The 20,297-nt window shown below is 37.5% G+C and overlaps 1 protein-coding gene across 1 annotated transcript in view; it reads right to left on the bottom strand.

The window, feature by feature from the left end:
* The window catches only part of URGCP (upregulator of cell proliferation), a 48,902-nt gene that overhangs the window by 10,088 nt on the left and 18,517 nt on the right, over positions 1-20,297 (bottom strand). The window contains exons 2-3 of the mRNA XM_049781862.1: positions 14,017-14,087; positions 142-192 (exon numbers count right to left, since the gene is read on the bottom strand). Of these exons, the coding sequence (XP_049637819.1) occupies positions 142-192; positions 14,017-14,087 (122 nt within the window). The remainder of the gene's footprint in view (positions 1-141; positions 193-14,016; positions 14,088-20,297) is intronic.

The following is a 20,297-nucleotide window of genomic DNA, read 5'->3' on the forward strand; positions in this document are numbered from 1 at the left end:
GGGAAGAAGGCAAATTGGATGCTGGGACTGAATCTGGGTTGGACGTGTACCAGGCAAGCACCCAGCTGTACTATCTCTCTAGCCCCACCCCATTTCATTTCCTCCTTGGTTCCCAATCTTGCCAAATCTTGTTGTTTCTACCTCCATAATGAAATTCGCCATCATCTGCTTCCATTTCTCCCCATTCCAAATCTGAAAGAAAAAATAAATACACACATCTAGTTTCAGTGGCAAAAATTCAAAGGATATGATAGCTAATGTTTATTTCTAGTGATATTTGCTTTAGTTTTGGTCCTATGCAAATTTTATTTTCCAACCAAAAATCTGACAAAAGTACCAATAATTATACAGAACATTTATATGCATATATCCCATATAGAGTAAACTAAGCATTAAAAATAAAATAAAAGTAGGGGGCCGGAGAGATAGCATGGATGTAAAGTGTTTGCCTTGCATGCAGAAGGACGCTGGTTCGAATCCCAGCATCCCATATGGTCCCCCAAGCCAGCCAGGAGCGATTTCTGAGCCAGGAGTAAACCCTTAGTGCTGCTGGTGTGACCCAAAAACCAAAAACAAAACAAGCAAAAAAAAATAGCATATCGAACTTCCATGCATTAAATTTAATTTTACAAACTGGTGTTTTGTTTTTGTTTTTTTTTTTGGGGGGGTGCACACCCGGCGATGCTCAGACTTACTACTCATAGCTCTACATTCAGAATTAATCCTGGAGCTCAGTAAACCATATAGGATACCTGGGACAACCTGTTTCAGCCATGTGCAAAGCATGCACTTAGTGTAGTATTAATAACTCAAGCCCAATTTTATAAACTTTTAAAAATATATAAATTGAAACTAGAATGAACCAATAAGTAAAGTAATAGATTAGAAAATCACTATGTATACCCTATATTTCTATATTAAAGCAATGATACAGAAAAGGAAACTTTTATTATTTATTTTTGTTTTGGGGCCACATCCAGTAGTGCTCAGGGCTTACTCCTGGCTCTGAATTAAAAGATCTCCCCTAGCAGGCTCAGGGGAACATTAAGGGGCTCCAGGGATCAAATCCAGGGTAACTGCATGCAAAGCAAGAGCCTTGTACTATCTATCTGTACTACCACTGTACTGAGCACTATTCTATCACTCTGGCCTCAAAAAGAAAAAAAATTTAAAATCCCATGTACAACTGTATTTAAAAGAATAACCTAGAATTAAACAAAGGAAGTAAACTAGCAAAGTCACTATAAAAAAATTAGTATAGGGGCCAGAGAGATAGCATGGATGGAGGTAAGGCATTTGCCTTGCAATCAGAAGGTTGGTGGTTTGAATCCCAGCATTCCATTTGGTCCCCTGAGCCTGCCAGGAGTGATTTCTGAGCATAGAGCCAGGAGTAATGCCTGAGTGCTGCCTGGTGTGACTCAAAAACAAAAACAAAAACAAAAAAAATTAGTATAGACAAGAGGTCTGAGAACAGATAGTAGGGACAAGGGACAGAGAAGAGCCTGGTGAACTGCTCTAGGATATGAAATGGCCAGAACTATACTTATCTTCAACTGATCAGTATAAGGGGCCTGGCAGGGAAAAAAAAAATGTAAAACTACTTCAAGCATCCCAGAGAAATGTCAATGTAGGAACAATAGCAACTAAGTGAGTAACTAATTGCAGAGTAATTGGGCAGGGAGGTGAGCACCTGGAAACAGGTGATGACCCCCCCACCCCACCCCCTCACACAGGATGGCTTAGGAAAACCACATTAGGGGTTTAAGGAAGAGCAGTCAAATCGGAGGTCTTAAGTACCACCATGGGTTCTACTATCCTAAAAGCAAGAAATGAGTCAGAAAGTCAGTCATGCCTAGCTGAAACACAGAAAAGAACAGGAAATAGTTCAGAAACTATAAAACATTTTTGGCCAAAGACATATTGAGGAACACTAGTAACTGACAGACATTTACAAAAATAGTTACTACCCTCTTCTCCCACTCTGGCAACCTTAAATTCAGAAGGTGTTGAATCAGTTTTCTAGACTGGGCAGGAGAGATAGCACACAGCACGCAGGGTGTTTGCCTTACATTTGGTTGACCTGGGTTCAATTCACAGCATCCTATATGGTTCCCGAACACTGCCAGGAATGATTCCTGAGTGCAGAGCCAAAATCTCCAGGGGTAGCTCCCCAAAACAAACAAACAAAAAGTTTTCTAGGTTGTAGAATCTAGAAAGCAGTTACAAACTCAAGAATGAAAGCAAAAGGGCCAAGGTGAGGCAACAGTTAACTATAAAACCAGAACTTATCTATAGCCCTCAGAGCACAGAAGCCATAATGGTGACTTTTAGAAGCCTGCCAATGACTTTGCATGCAAGAGACCTAGGTTTGATCCCTGGTGCACAGCTGGGTACAACTCCCAAGCACGAAGTTGGACAGAGTCTTTGAGCACTGCCCTTGTGGCCCAAAAATATAAAAGCAAAAGAAAGGATGCCTGCATGCAAAAGAAGCTTGAAATACAATTTTTTCGAATGAACTCAAAATATATTATTGACCTAAATATAAAAGCAATCACCATAAAACTCTAAGAAAACATGGGGGTAAATCTTCATAATCTGTGATTTTACAGTATTCGTGGAGATCACACCCCCTTTATGGCACTTATAAATCTTGCCAAAAATCCATGGCAACACAAGGCACAGCAGAGCTATCAGTATTATGATTGGTGCATGTGGCAATGTGGATTTTTGTTGTTGTTGTTTGGGGACTACAAAAGGTGGTGCTCAGGAGTTACTTCTGGTCCTGCACTCAGGGATCACTCCTGGTGATGCTCAGGAGACCAGGTAGATTGCTCGAACCCAGTTGGGATGCATGCAAGGCAAGTGCCTTCCCTGCTATAATATCTCTTCAGTCCCGCACAATGTGGATATTTTAATTTATTTAATTTAGATATTCTAAGCTTCTGCTCTATTCCTTTGCCACATCCCCTTCCCTTTCCAAAATCATTACCTCAGTGTTGACAAAAATGGGGGGGGAAACTAACTTTTGTACATAAATGATGCAGCTGTTATGAAAACAGTTTGGCTTGGCGATTCTTAAAAATCACCACATGAATGGATAATTGACTCAAATATGCATTATATACACATATTCAAGTACCATTCCCAAGTCAAAAGGTGCATACAAATGTCCAGCAAAAGAGTAATAAACAATTTGTCTATACAACATAATTCAGCCTTAAAACAGTACCTAAAAAAAAAAAAACAGAACCTGATGCATATCTGTTAACATTTAGAATACCAGGATTATGTAACTTTTATGTACTCCAAATGAACACACATTTCATGAAATATATAAAAAAAGAATAGCATTGTTGGTCAGAGAATGGGAATTCTGAGCAGAAAAAGGAAAGAACCTTCTAATGGGTATAAAGGATTTTGCTCTCAAGTAAAGAAATGCGTGGGTCATTTAGAATAAATTTTGGTACTATATTAATCACCATATAACAGATGAGTTGAAGATGCTTTTCTTGCCAACTTTTTCCTTTTTAGAACTGTGTTACTATACAAAGAACTTAAGAGTTACCATCTTAACTATTTCTATGTGCACAGTCTAGTAGTGTTAACTGCACTGAGATAGCTATGAAGTTATAACCCTGTAATTTTTCATATTGGAAAACATGCTGCTCCCAGCCTATGGAAACCACATCACCCCTCATTTTTTTGGATAATTTTTACTTCCTTAAGTACTACAAGTCAATGGAATCATACAGCATCTGCCCTTTTATGACTGCCTGTGTGTGTGTGTGTGTGTGTGTGTGTGTGTGTGTGTGTGTGTGTGTGTGTTTATTTTGTTTTGCTTTGGGGCCACACCTAGTGACACTCATGAGTTACTCCTGGCTGTGCACTCAGAAATCGCTCCTGGCTTGGGAGATCATAGGGGACACCTGGGGATCGAACCGAGGTCTGTCCCAGGCTAGCTAGTTAGTGCCAGCAAGGCAGACACCTTACCACTCCGCACCATCTCTCCAGCTCCATGTGTGTATTTTGTTTTGGGGGGCCATGCCCAGCAGGCTCATGGTTCTATGCTGGGAAATCACTCCTGAAAGGCTCAGGGCACTATATGGGGTGCTGGAGATCAAACCTGGGTCAGCCTCATGTAAGGCAAAGGCCTTGTCCCCATTTTGTGACTTAGAATGATATCCTCAAAGTTCAAAATAGCATGTGATAGGATTTCTTTCCTTTTCAGGCTGAATATACCAACACACCGTGCTTTGGTAATTCAAGTAACTTGGGTTGCTTTCTTGATTTGACTACTACGAACATGGGTATACAAATATCTCTTCCACACCCTGCCTGCATTCATTTCTTTTGAGTACATATCCACTACGGTAATTCTTTTTTTAATTTTTAGGAACCCTTCTTATTTCACACCTGCTGTAACACTTTATATTTCTGAAAACTGAAAGAGTTTCAAGTTTTTCACATCCTTGGCAGTACATTTTCCTTGCTTTCTTTTGGACAGGAACTTATCTAATGTATATCAGGCATTATCTCTTTGTCATTTGGATTTGCATTTCACTAATGATTAGTGATGCCGCCTAACATTTCAAGACAATAAACAAATCTGTATAAATATTTGTACAAATATCAATTTTATACAAATATTAAAATTTTAAATATTAAATTTACGTAGCTAATAAATTAACTTTAATTTCATACAAATGTTAAAATAATTAAAATTAGAATAATTTAATACAAATAAAATATTTTGTGAATATTTATACAAAATTGTATAAATATAAATTTGTATAATTTTTTTCGTTTTTTGGTTTTTGGGCCACATCCAGCAGTGCTCAGGAGTGACTCCTGGCAGGCTTGGGGGACCACAGATGGATGCTGGGGATGGAACCTGGGTCCGTCCAGGTTAGCTGCATCAAGGCAAATGGCCTCCCCACTGTTGTATTGCTTCAGTCCTGAAATTCGTTTAAATATGACTTGTATACTTTGAATTCAGATTGTATTCTGTTGAGTTTTATAAATTCTCTACACATACTCTGAGCATTAACCCTTTATGGGATATATGGTTACAACTATCATCTCCCATTTTACTGGTTGCCTTTTTTTTTTACTACTGAGAGTAAATTAATATATAAGATTTAATTTTCAAGAGATTTTGGTATCTGTTTCTCTTTGTTATATCCAATAACCAATCACCAAAATTAATGTCTTAAAAAGTTTTCCCCCATGATTTCTTTTGAATATTTATAGATCTTTAGCTCTTAATTTCATTTCTATGATCCATTTTGAACTACTTAATTTTTTGTATATGATATTTGGTAAGAATGCAACCCCGGGGCCGGGCGGTGGCGCTCGAGGTAAGGTGCCTGCCTTACCTGCGCTAGCCTAGGAGACGGACCGCGGTTCGATCCCCGGCGTCCCATATGGTCCCCCAAGCCAGGAGCAACTTCTGAGCGCATAGCCAGGAGTAACCCCTGAGCGTCACTGGGTGTGGCCCAAAAACCAAAAAAAAAAAATAAAATAAAATAAAAAAAAAAAAAAAAAAAAAAAAAGAATGCAACCCCACTTTTTTTTGGTAGGGGGATAGACAAAACTCCCACTATTTGTTCTTTTGCACTATTGTCATGGTGAACTTGTCAAAAATCATTTGATCATCATGGTTGTTTTTCCCACCTATTACAAATGTCTTTACACCAACACAATTGCTTTGATTACTGTAAATTATGCAAACCTGAAAATCTAAGCCAGAGTTATTCCTCCTTTTAGGATTATTGGGAAATGTTGGGTTCATGAGGTTCCATATAAACTAGGATACTCTTTCTATTTTTGCAAAAATTATCAGGATTCTAACATGAATTATATTTAATTCGTATTTTGGGAGATTAACATTTTAACCATTTCAATTTACAAGTATCTGGTATGTTCCCATTTTGTGTCATTCACAAGTCATTCAACTTCTTGGTGAAGTTAATTCCTGGGCATTTTATTCCTTTGATGCTCCCATACATGAAACTATGTTTTGTAAGTTTCTTTTCAGATTGTTCATTGTCAGACTAATGAACTGCTTACATACACCTGGTCATAGTGCAGCTGGAAATCACTTGAAGCACCAGGAATCACAGGCGACAGGGCTTCAGAATTGTGCTTGGCACATTGATACCACCAGCAGAGATCTCCATTCAGAACACAATGCTTGCAATGCAGGCATTCTAAGTCAGCCAGCCATTTTCCAGACCCTTTCTTGCTTCCGTATGTGTTTGAGTGTGTGAATGGAATTATTTGTGTGTTTATTATACTGACTTCATCATTGTTAAATGTCAGTCTTTTATATCTTCTTTGAGCTCTGTAGTTGGGTCTTTATTTTGATACAAGTCTAGGTATCATATTTTAAAAAAAATTTTATTTGTTGGGAATACTACTTTTTAACCATTAATTTGAAGTCTATTTGCTTTTACAACCTTATAGGCCTCATACTGTTAAGCTGATTTTTTACTTTTATTTTATTTATTCTCCTGGTTTGGGAGGTAGCTCCTGGCTCTGTGCTTAAAGGACCATGTAGTACATGCACCTTTGGTATTTCAGTGGGAGGAATTATCTGATGTCTTTTTAAACCATCTTACCATTCTGTGCCTTTTGACAAGAGTTAATTCCATTTGCATCAAGTAGATTATTGGTCTATCAGGGTTTGCTACAGTTAGTTGTAAAATCAGTTTTCTGGTTCTACTTATCACATTGGCTAACTTTTTTTAACTAGAAGAGCTAATTAAGACAACATTTTTCTCATTCAATTCAATCAGCACTTCTTATAAAGATGGTCTTAGGGAAGTTCTTTTAGTTTTTATATGTTTGAGAGCTTTTGTTTCTTCTCCCTCCTATCTAAAAGATAATAGTCTGGGATGTCCTTGGCTAGAAGTTTTTAAGTATTTTTGAGTAAGTCAGTCATTCTACTTTGGGCTGGCTGTAGAGATTCTGCTGACAAGTGTGGTAACCTGATGGAGGTACCTTTAATTTAACTGCTCCTTTGGTATTGTTTGTCTTAAGACTCTTAAAAGTTTTGCTAATATTTATTTTAGGGCAGATTTCTTTGCATGCATAACAACTACATACTTTGTTAGCTTCATGGTCTAGTACATTCAGTTCTTTCCCTGCGGTTGGAAAATTCTTAGCTATTTTTCCTCTGAGTAGACTTTATCTGAGGAAACAACTTCAGTATTCATTTAGTTAATTTTTCTTTTTGGTCAAACAACACAGTGTTGTTGAGGGACTAATTCTGGTACATTTCTTAAGGAATTGCTTCTGGCAGTGCTCAAAAGAACTTGCAGTGTCCTGAGACACCAGGCCCTCAACACATAAGACTCCAGGCCCGTTTAGCCTTCCCCCTGACTTTACTTTTATTTCTTTGACTATGCTCTCTGATGTCTCATTCTTTCCCTTCTAAGATACCCATGATCCTAATTATGCTACCTTTTCAGCTGCAGTTAGACTGCTATAGTACTATTTCATTTTACTATCTTATTTTATCTTGCTCTTCCACCTGAATCATGTCAAGACTTCTATCTTTGAGCTTATTGAATGTATCTTCCAGTAGACTCATCCATATAGCACTGTTGATTTCATTTATTGAGGTCTTCACACCCTGAATCTATAAAGGTTTTAACTCTGTCCTTGCTTACTAATTTTACTCATGAGTATTGTGATTAATTTTCATGAGTTTCTTCTATTTCTTTGTGTTGCTTCAAAATACCTATTTTGAATTTTCTTTCCGCTAGGAAGATATAATCTTACACCTTTAATGTTTCATTTTCGTAGTGATGTATTCTTCCCTCAAGAACATAATGTCTTGAGGTCTCAAGTCGCCTTCTAGTATAAACTGTTTTGCTTATCTGGCAATTGCCACAGCCTTTTAATGATAGAAATTTGAAGTAGCTGTTCATCCCTTCTTTTTCCAGTAGGTGGTGTCATAGCTTTACATAATTGGTTATAGTTGACCGCTGTATGTTTAAGGAGATCCAGATGTCAGCTGTTGACATCCTCCATGGTAAAAGAGAGATGAAGAAGGGTGAGTGTAGTCTAGAGTATTTTCTCTCTTGTCTTTCTTTTGCTAGTTCTATCCCATGTGCACACTGGCATCTTCACTTTGGGTTCTATAGCAACTGATGGCATGAGTCAGCATGGTCTCAACTCTCCCTCCAGAAGCCTAGACTGGCAGCACTATTTTCTCCATATAAGACACTTCTACTACAGTTTTCCTACCCACCTCTGTCACACAGAAGTACTATGGTTCTTGCCACCCATTTCTTTGTTGTTTTGGGCCACACCTGGTTTCACTCAGGTGCTACTGCTGGCTCTGTACTCAGAAATCATTCCTGGCAGGCTCAAAGAACAATATGGAATGTTGGGGATTGAATGCGGGTCAGCCACTTGTAAGGAAAATGCCTTATCCACTGTACTATCATTCTGGCCCCCTGCCACCCTTTTTTAACAGTATGAGTTGGCTTCTGAGGCACAACGGTGCCTCATCCCAAGCTGTGAATTTCTCTTAGTAGTTCCTTGTTCCTGATAATTCTCAGTTGTTCTTATGAGCAAAGCAAGAAATATCACCAGCCAATACTGTATTTATATGACTTTATATATTTTGATAGTCTGTCATTAGTACAAAGGTACATAATTGTCTTATTTTCTTGTGTGTAATACAAGAATACTATGGAGATTAATTCAATACTTTAAGTAAGTTTATAGCTACTTAACTCAACCACACTACCAAAAATATGCTGCCACTTTAAAACACTGCTGTCACTTGTTTTAAAGATACTATAATATATAACACCTTTGTACACCTTCCAAACATATACAAATAAATCTTTTGTTGGGGGGGCTGTTCAGCAGTTATTCAGAGCTTACACCTGGTTTTGTGCTCAGAAGTCATTCCTGGTGGTATTTGTGGACTACATATGTAGTCCTGGGATTGTAGAACAGTCAGTTTAGTGCAAGGCTTTAACTCCTAACTATCTGGCCTGAAATTATTTTTTTCTTTCTTTCTTGTGGGGTGGGGGTGTATGGCCACACCCTGCTGTGGTCAGGTCATATTCCTGGCTCTGCACTCAAGGATCACTCCTGGAAAGGCTATGTGAGATGCTGGGGATTGAACCCAGGATGGTTGTATGGAAGGCAAACCACCCAACCTGTTGAACTATTGCTCTGGCCCCTTAGGCCTCTCACTCTTTTAAGTGTATCTGAAATTATGTATAATGTAAGATTTTAAGTTAAAGAATATTATGTTGGGCCCAGAGAAATAGCACAGCGGCATTTGCCTTGCAAGCAGCTGATCCAGGACCAAAGGTGGTTGGTTCGAATCATGGTGTCCCATATGGTCCCCTGTGCCTGCCAGGAGCTATTTCTGAGCAGACAGCCAGGAGTAACCCCTGAGCACTGCCAGGTGTGGCCCAAAATCCCAAAAAAAAATATATATATATATGTTAGCTTATACAAAAATAACTATGTCTTTAAAGTATTAGTCTTTTAAATCAAGTAGAAAATAAAAATACTTAGAAACCATTCTTATAACAATACTACCTTTTATAATAATCCATGTTATATCTTTATTTTTCCATAGCTTCAACATACTGTATATGGTCCTTTCTTTTTTTTTTTTTTTTTTTTTTTTTGGTTTTTGGGCCACACCCGGTAACGCTCAGGAGTTGCTCCTGGCTATGTGCTCAGAAGTTGCTCCTGGCTTGGGGAACCATATGGGACACCGGGGGATCGAACCGCGGTCCGTCCAAGGCTAGCGCAGGCAAGGCAGGCACCTTACCTTTAGCGCCACCGCCCGGCCCATGGTCCTTTCTTTTAAACTCCCAAGATTCCATGGAGCACTTTTATATATTTTGGGGGCTACAACCAATGCTCAGGGCTAACTCCTATTTCTATACTCAGGGATCCCTCCTGGTGTGCTCAACGGACCATATGTGATATCTGGGATTGAGCCCAGGTCACCTGCCGATGAAGTTCTAGTGGTCACAAATATCTTCATACCTTGTTTATCTAATAATCTTCACTTTTCAATGCCAGTTTTGCCAGTGGCAAAATTCTAGAGATGACCATTATATTTTGGTTTGTTTTAGTCCTGGGGTCATACCTGGCAATGCTCATGTTATCCTGGCTCTGTACTCAGGAATTACTACTGGTGGTGCTTGAGGGAACCATTTAAGATGCCAGAGATCAACCCTAGGTTGGCTGCATGCAAGACTAATGCCCTATCTGCTGTACATATTATTACTCCAGCCCCCAGCATACTAATTTTATTTCTTTAAGCACTATGAATATATTGACATTTTGTCTTCTAAAGAAATCTTCATCTTGCAATTTTTCAAGGTTTGCTTTCTGTCTTCTGAAAGATTATAATGTGTCTTGGTGTGGGTTTTCTTTGAATTCATAATCTTTGGAATTGGCTGAACTTCTTGAATATTTATTTGTATTTTTTTCAAATTTAGAAAATCCTGTTCATATATATTTCCCCTTTCTTCATATTGTATTTTAGTTATTTGAATATTTTTAAGATCACTGTTTTAATCTTTATCTAACTTTAACTCATTTATAATTAAATCTTCCCAGGAACAAATTCTGTTGAATTATTTTTCCCTTGAATAAGCCCTACATTCTGAAAAATGCCACTTGAGGGCGCTGGGAGTGAACAGGGTGGGAACAATGACTATGGTGAAGGGAGGAGTACTGAAAGAGGGTAAACTACTGGGGCTGGAGAGATAGTATGGAGGTAAGGCATTTGACTTTCATGCAGAAGATCATTGGTTCGAATCCCGGCATCGCATATGGAAACCCTATCAGCAACAGTACTGTGAACAATAGTACATAAACTTATGAAGAAAGGAGGGAGGGAGGGAGAGAGAAGCACCTCTCATAAAAGCAGTCTGGTGGATGGGAAGCAAATAGGGATGCGGACAATGGTAGAGGGAAATGGACACTGGTGAGGGACACGTTGAAACACTGCATGCCTGAAACCCAATCACAAACAACTTGGTCATTTTATGGTAACTAAATAAAAATATTTTTAAAAAAGAATATTTCTTACTTTCCTATCTTTGTACATATTAATTTTTTCTAAACACTGGACATTTGAATGTAATAATAGTCCTTTCCCCATGTTTATCTATTGTTTAGGCTTATGATTTTTATTGGAAGCTACTTCATTTAATTCGGCCTCAGTTTTGTTCATGTCTTTTCTGCAACTTTCCCTTGTCATATGCAGCTACTTTAGTTTTCCTTTTCTGTTACACAAATGTTGCTTTTAATCTGGTTTTGGTTTCAGGCCACTCCTGGGGCTTTATCCATGCAGAGACTTGTGTAAGCTATAAACCCAGGGCTATTACATGCAAAGTATACTATAGAGGATTTTGAGCTATTTCCTCTACCCAATACCCTAGTTTTAAATGTACAAATCTTTAATTTCTGACTTTCAAAATGGGGGAAAGAAAACATGTGAAGTGAAAGTATGTGTGCTGCTCCATTGGCGGAGGGGTATGTGCAACAACACTGCTGTCTTCCCCTCCACTCTCTGTGAGCCAGCAATCAGAGCACAGACCCATGATACTACAGGGTTTTTCTGACCTATTCTAGCTCTCTAGTTATTAACAGAATGCTTCCAGAATCATATATATAGTGACTTTCTAGAGTCTGGGGTTGGGAGAGGTAGTTGCTACTATGCTCAGTTGAAATCAGACTAAACCAACCATTTTTAACATTCAATTAAAATCACAATCCAGAGCAGTGGTCCTCAAACTATGGCCCGCGGGTCACATATTGTATTTGTATCTGTTTTGTTTCTTCATTGCAAAATAAGATATATGCAGTTTGCATAAGAATTCGTTCATAAATTTTGTTTTTACTATAGTCAGACCCTCCAATGGTCTGAGGGACAGTGAACTGGCCCCCTGTTTAAAAAGTTTGAGGACCCCTGCTACAGAGTATTTCACATCAAATTCTGCAAAAACAGCTCCAATGTCAATTGTGGATAGTCCTAAGCTCTCCTGCTCTTCCCATCTTTACAAAATCTTTTTTTGAAAAATACTTTTTAATAATAGAATATGAAATACTTAGAATCCTCAGACTCAGGATTAGATAAGTAAATTAAAGATTAAGACCTAAAAATGATTAGGGCAATAGGAAAAAAAAAAATACCAGGAAACCAAACCAGGAAAAAAAACAATCTTCCTCCTAAAACTTTGGGGAGCAGTAGTTTCTGATAGATCAGTAGGGAAGTCATTAGATGGAATTTATGAGATGGAAATAAACTTTTTTTTTTTTTGGAGATTGGTTAACACAGATAAGTTTGTGCAGATTTTTTTTTTTTTTGGTTTTTGGGCCACACCCATTTGACGCTTAGGGGTTACTCCTGGCTATGCGCTCAGAAATCGCCCCTGGCTTGGGAGGACCATATGGGATGCCGGGGATCGAACCGCAGTCCGTACCGCCACCTTCCTGGCCCCTGATTTATTATTCTAAACTTGTCTTAAATGTACTTTTTTGTATGTATCATACTTCATCACATTTATTCATCTATAGCTTCTTTAAGTCTTAAAAATTATACTGAAAAGGAATTTACATGTGTTACAAAGAAAATTTAAAAACTAATTTTATGACACTTTGTCACTGGAGATGGAACTTTGAAAAAAGACTGAAATGTTTCTAATCTGTTTCCTCCAAGAAAACAAATGGAGGGCCTATAATAACCATCAAATGAAGTTGCTATAAAAATTAGAAAGACAACCTATATCACAGTAGATATCCAATAAGGTTATTTTTATGTATTTTCTTCCCTGTTTTTGAAGATAAAATTCTCAGTAATACTTATGATGAAGGAAATGTTCTCTATCTACATTGTCCAATACACGGTAACTGGCTGTGGCTTCTGAACACTTCATGAATGTCAAGAGTGAGTAAGGAACTCAATTTTAAATTTTGTTTAATTTTCAACTGTCTGCCTACTGGCTACAGCATTAAATGGCACAATTCTATAACTTGAGAAATTGAAGAGCTTTAGTAGTTACTATCTAATATCAATTTGACTATCAACTTTGACCAACTGACCATTAATTCTCAGTGTTCTTTTAGAAATAAGTTCCATGAAAGGAGGGACTAGAGTCATGACATTTACTATTGCTGATTATATCACTATATGTTTAATAATGTCAGCACATAAACACTCAATAAATATTTTGGGGGGGATAATAAGGATTGATTAGAAGCCAGCAAAACAGTACAGAGGGCAGGCTACTAGCCTTGCACCCAACCACCCAAGTCCTATTCCTGGCACCCATATGTTCCCCTAAGCCCACCTTAGTAATCTATAAACACAGAGCCAGGAGTAAACAGTAAGTAACACCACGTGTAGCCCAGTAACCAAATAAAATTTTTTTGATTACTACAAATACATTTGTATATTTTTTGAGGTTTCTTTCTTTGCATAGCACCATTAACATCCAACAGAACATATTCATTTTGAGAAGCAACTAATGCATAAAATACAGAGCAAAAATGAGTTTTACTAAATAAAAAAAAGAAAATGAGTTACACTAATTAAAAAAGATACTTTAAAAATAAAATCACAAGGGGAAACTGTAACCTTACCTTCCAAACTCCCATAAAAGAACTTATAAGTAGACCATGACCAAAAAAAATTACAAATCCAATATGCCCAGAGACAATTTTCATCTATATCTGCTATCTGAACAAAACACCCCTTCCATTATTAAAAGGGCCATTAGACAGATCAACCTACCATATTCAAGTTGGAGTAAAGTAATCATGGAAAACTGTGTGATCACCTTGTATTTATCATGGAATCCTACTAAGAATATGAAGGAAGCTTTAAAGACCCTTGGATTAAAGTCTTATTATTATAGTTCATTCATTTTTGAGGTTCATGATTTCTAGTCCATGGTGGTTTTGAAATCCCACCAGGACAGGGGAAAAATGCATTCTTTTAGAGTGGAATAACTTTACCTGCAATGGCCACAGCTGTTTGTCTTTCTGGTGCTTTTATTTCTGGGGCCACTTCTCCCAAATCTGACTGTCTGAAACAATTTTAGAAGAAAATTGAAATTAAAATAAAGAAATGCCATCAAACTGACTGCATATTAAAAAAATCTCTTAAGAGAGCCTTTAAAAATATAAATCATGCCCTAGATCCTCAAAAACAGAATCTAGAAGCCAGACTTGGGTGTCATCTTTTAAAGGTTTTGAGTGATTCTAATATGCAGCCATAAATCCAGCACCTCTCAAAAAATGTAGGTCAGAGTATAAATACTGCCATTCATACAGACATAAAATATACATACCCTTTGACCAGTGATTCCGCTTCTGTCCTAAAGAAATAATTAAAATTTTTAGTTACCTTTGTATCTGTGATAAAAAATCAATTGTATCATGAACAACCTTGTACCACGGTATGTAAATAAAGTAAAAGACAAGATTTAGTTATAAATACTCCCAGTATCAAATCTGGGACAATTTGAAACCTGGATATAAATACAGCAATTAATTAAAAGCCACTGTAAAACAAGAATGAATTGAGTCTTCACAAATAATAAGTATAATAATAAGAAAAAGAAGTATTTTGCTTGTAATAGAATGCTTGTAGTGGGGAGCTGCTATTAAAATCTTACAACTATCTTACCAAGATTTGTTGAAGCAAGAAACATCAATAAAAACAACTCTTGGGCATGGAGAGATAGCACAGTGGGTAGGGCATTTGCCTTACACACGGCTGACCTGAGATGGACGCAGGTTCGATTCCCGGCATCCCATATGGTCCCGAGGCTGCCAAGAGAGGTTTCTGAGCACAGAGTCAGGAATAATCCCTGAGGGCCTACAGGTGTGGCCCAATAAAAATATAATAAATAAAATAATTTAAAATAAATTAAAAATAAATAATGACCAACTCTTGGGCTAGAGAGATAGCACAGCGGGTAGGAAGTTTGCCTTGCACACAGTTGACCCGGGACCAACACATATGGTTCCCAGAGCTTGCCAGGAGTGCCAGAGCAGGAGTAACCCCTGAGCACCAATGCTGTGGCCCCAAAAACAAAAAAAAAGCAAAAAAAAAAAAAAAAAAAGCCTCGTAAAGGAAAATGTTGATAAAGTATAATATATTTTCCAGACTGAAATTGCAGACTAGGTAACAAAAGTCAGAAGTCAGTGATAATGTGGACAGATGCGCTTATAGCTATAGTGACCTGAGAGGGGTGACAATATCACCAATTCAGTGTTCTGAGTTTATAGTGCCTGATAAAATCATTTGGACAAAGTTAAGATGAAAATATTATGCTAGAGAAGAGAGATGTACTTTCCCAAATATGGCTGTAAAAACGATATAAAAATGCTGATAAAATGTTTCAGATTAAAGATACTAGGAAAAATAAAGACTAAATGCAACACCTAACTCTCATAGATCAGATCCTAGAAAAGGAGAAGTTTTGAGTCAATGTGCAAAACGGAAACATTTATTGTAGTTATGCAAGAGACTATCTCTATTCTCTTAAATTTGTTATGGGGGGGAGGGTCACAGGGTGCTCAGGGGTTATTTTCTGGCTCTGCACTCAGGAATCACTCCTGGCAGTGCTCCAGGGACCATATGAAATGCAGGAGATCAAACCCTGGTCTGCTGAGTGCAAGGCAAACAACCTCCCCACTATGCTATCCTTCTAGCCCAGAATATCTCTAATTGAAATAGACACCAAAAAATTTAGAAATAAAGGATGACAATGCATGCAATGCATTTCTAATGGTTAAAAAACAAAGGTATATATGCATTTATGCATGTGTAAGTAAGTATATGAAGGTTAAGAGTGAAATTTAAGAAAATGAATTTCCATTAAGATAAGCTCTCTGATCAAAGGGCCAAATTCGAATACTCAAAAGACAGAACCCCATTTATACGAACGGGTAGTTTTTGAAAAAGGAGTTAAGAACATGAAAGGAAATAAAGAAAGCCTCTTCAACAAATGGTACTGGGAAAATTATATAACTATGTGTAAGAAATTAAAACTGGAATCACTTCTCTTATAAAAAAAAAGTCAATTCAAAGTGGATCAAAGACCTTGAGAAACAACCATAAACTCTGAAGCACAAGAGGAAAATATAGGCAGAACGCTCCAAGATTTGGACCTCAAAGGCATCTTCAATGTTCTGGCATCATTTAGCAAAAACAACAAAATGAACAAATAGGAAAACATAAAAATAAAGGGTTCTACATGGCAAAAGAAACAAGGGTTAAAACTTAAAGACAGCTTACTTAAAAAGAAAAAAAGTTTTGCATTCAATATAGTAAAGACTTAATATTTAGGATATACAAAATATTCACAAAGAACAAAAATTTTAATCAATAAATGAAGAGAGGAAACGAGTAGCGCTTCTCTGAGAAAAACAGGCAGATGGCCAAAAGGCACATGAAAAAATGCTCCACATCACTTTGCAAGAAAATCCAAATCAAGATGACAATGATATGTCACCTCATACCAGTGAGAATGGCACGTATCAAAAATAGCAAAAACATGGAAACACGGTGCCGGAGAGATAGCACAGCGGTGTTTGCCTTGCAAGCAGCCGATCCAGGACCAGGACCTACGGTGGTTGGTTCGAATCCCGGCATTCCATATAGTCCCCTGTGCCTGCCAGGAGCTATTTCTGAGCAGATAGCCATGAGTAACCCCTGAGTACAGCCGGGTGGCCCAAAAACAAACAAACAAACAAACAAAAAAAAATAGCAGAAACAATCTGTGTTGAATGGGATGTGATTAAAAAACAGTTCATCCACAGCTAGTGGGAATGATGCCTGGTTCAACCCCTATGAAAAACAATATGGTAAGTTCTCAACAAACTTGGAATTGGGGGCTGGGCGGTGGCGCTAGAGGTAAGGTGCCTGCCTTGCCTGCGCTAGCCTTGGATGGACTGCGGTTCGATGCCCCGGTTTCCCATATGGTCCCCCAAGCCAGGAGCAACTTCTGAGCACATAGTCAGGAGTAACCCCTGAGCGTCACCGGGTGTGGCCCAAAAAAAAAACAAAAAAAAAAAAACAAAAACAAAAACAAAACAAAAAAAAACTTGGAATTGAGCTGCCATGTGACCAGCAATTTCACTTTTGGCCATCTACTCCCACCCCAGACCAAAAATGTATTCATCCAAAAGGGCTCATGTGGACCATTATTCAATATAGCAATATTATTCAAATAGCAATAGTACAATAGCTAAAATATGGAATCAACCTAGGTATCCAACAACAGATGAATGAAGGTATTATGAAAATGTACTATACAAACTGGAATATTATGAAGCTGAAAAGAACAACAAAATCATATAATTTCTTGCTAGCTATTTGGAACTGGAAAATATCATGTTGAATGAAGTAAATCAGAGAAGACAGACACAGGATGGTCTCATTTATCTTTGGTATATAGAATAACCGGATAAGGAAATGTAATGTAGTAAAGGTGGGGTTACCTAGATCACCCCTTGACTCCAGAGTTTAGGAAGGACAGAGAAGGAAAGAAATTAAGGTTGGAAGAAGAAAGATGAGAACGGGGAGTAATGGGGGAACAGGAGTCAGGGCTTTGGTTATACTAGTTTTGTGGTAAAATTATGCATCCAAAACACAGACTAAACAACACTGAAAACATGATCTCTAGGTGGCAGGGGGTAGAGGTGGACAGAGTATCCTGACACTGATGGAAGGAGGTTGACACTGTTGATGGTTTGCTCTTGAAGTAATATATGCCTAAAATTCAACTATCAATAAGTTTGTATGCCACAGTTCTTTGAATTTAATTAACTAGGTGATTAATTTAATCAACAAACTTCTCTACAATACAATAATTTCACTTCTTGGCATTTATCCCCAAGGTCCCAAAAACACTATTCCAAAGGAAAACACAGATAGAAATAGCAGTTATGCTGAATGAAGTCAGTGAGAAGGAAAGAGACAGATGCAGGATTAACTTTTTCATATATATGATATAAAGAAACATAATATGGGACTAACAAATGGCCAAAGGCAACAGAACCTGAAAATTGGTCTACAGAACTTTCCTTAATCTGGGAAAGAGGAATACTGGGGGAGTGGGTGGAACACTGTCCTTGGAACACTAGTAAAATAAAAAAGTAGACACTTGGAGTGTAATATTGAACACTATATGCATAAAACTCTGTCATTAATAGTAATTGTAAACCACTGCACCTCAATAAAAATGAAAAATAAAAAAACTTAAGTGAGTAATTTGCAAGAAGAGTATGTCTTCTCCTCTTTCCAAAAAGCTGAGACAGAAGTGTCATGTGTGATCCATGCCCATCTGAAAGGGCAGTGAGGTACATGTTGTGCAAGGCCACCAAAAAGGTCAGCAAACTGGCAAACCAGTCCAAGTTTACATGAATCAAGTGGGAGAAAGCAAACTGTCCATGGGAGTATTCACCCCAGTAAAATGATTATTACTAATAAAACTGAATGGACTGCCAAAAAGATGCTCAACAAAGTCAAATCTCACCAAGAAAGGAAAAGAAAATATTAAGAGAAAACAATATAAAGAAACAATATAAAAATAAAAGAAACAATATAAGGAATAATTAAGGTGGAATAGTTCTCTTGAATACAACTTAATTAAAAACTGTAAAATGAAGAAAAGTGAATAGTCACTAAAAATGGGAAATAAGTTAGAATACTTAGAATATGAAAAATAGTTAAGAGCTTCTTTTTCTTGTTTTTTCTTTTTTTGTTTTGTTTTGTTTTGGGTCCACACCCGATAACACTCAGGGGTTACTCCTAGATATGTGCTCAGAAATCCCTCCTGGCTTGGGGGACCATATGGGATTGTGTAAGGCAAGCACCCTACTGCTGTACTATCACTCTGGAACCTGGTTAAGAGCTTTTAAAAAATATATAACTTATAACTAAAAGAAAACTATTTCCAAGGAAAAAGTTGGCAACAGCTGAGAGGTATGTATTATCTACACCAAAAACTGGATTAATCAATACAGAGACTAATTTGAAACTCCAGTGAACACATCTTTCTGAGCAAAAGACAAAAAGAGACATGCAGAGAGAATGAAGAGAGGGAAATATCCTCAGAAAAAAAGGAACCCTATCTTTAGGAAACATTTTATAATTGGGAAGAGACTTATGAGGTTTGGAGGCATACCCTGGAGACTGTATTTGTGTGTGTGGGACGTGCAGCATTAAACACCTGGTACTCCAATCCTACAATCATATCCTTAGCACTGAAATGGGTAGCAAGACAGTACATAAACAGAGGACAGAGTTGCTGGCAGATGCCATCTTGATGACCTCTTGCACTCTTGTTGATAGCACAGCTGTGGATGCCATATTGGATTTCATTTTCCATAGTAGCAAGAGACATGGAGAATAAATATTTGATGAGTGCCACTCAGCTCTACCAAATATGAGTAGTGTGTAACTGACTCACTAGTGGGGTACAGGTGGAGGAGGTTAAGTTTGACAACAAGAGTTCTTAACTCCTATTAGAAAAACAGATCTGGCCTGCAACAGTCCACATCTGACAGCTTACAGGGAAGAAGATTCCCCTCCATCTGACTGTCCATAAAAAATATACATTCCTATAGAAAAAAAAAAAAAGAACCCAGTAGGCCTCCAAAGCACAACCTGTTAACAAATAAGTTCCACTGTATACTTTGCTCCCTTGATAGTTCATGACCATTATGACTACTACAAACTGTTTTCCTTCACCCTAGGGGGTGTTTAATACATTTAAATAATGTAAACACATTTACATAAACTACCTCTTCTAATACAATTAATTAATTTCATATACAACAAATATTACATTAAAGTGAAATGCATAGAGTTAGAGAGTGAACACTTCATGTCAAGATTCTAATGTCTTGATTTATCGCTGGTCCTGTTTTTTTCAACTTTTCATTATTTAATATGTTTCAATAATACCTTACTAACTTAAAATATTATCTTACATGTTATGAGCACTATATATTAATGGCATGGATTTTATCAACATTATAAATATGTAGTTAACTACAATGTTTTTAATTTTATATATTAGAAATTCCATATCCAGCAGTGCTCAAGGGTTAATCCTGAGCTCATCCTTACATTCCATAAGGGGTTGCTCCTGGTGATGCTCAGGGGACTACATAACTAGGAATTCAACTTAGGGCTCCTGCAGTAAAGGTGCATTATTCCAGCCCTTTGAGTTGTTTCTTCAGCCTCCCAACATCCTTGAAAACTATCTCAGGACCCAGCC

This window comes from Suncus etruscus, chromosome 10 (genome assembly GCF_024139225.1).
Source record: "Suncus etruscus isolate mSunEtr1 chromosome 10, mSunEtr1.pri.cur, whole genome shotgun sequence".
Taxonomy (NCBI): Eukaryota; Metazoa; Chordata; class Mammalia; order Eulipotyphla; family Soricidae; genus Suncus; species Suncus etruscus.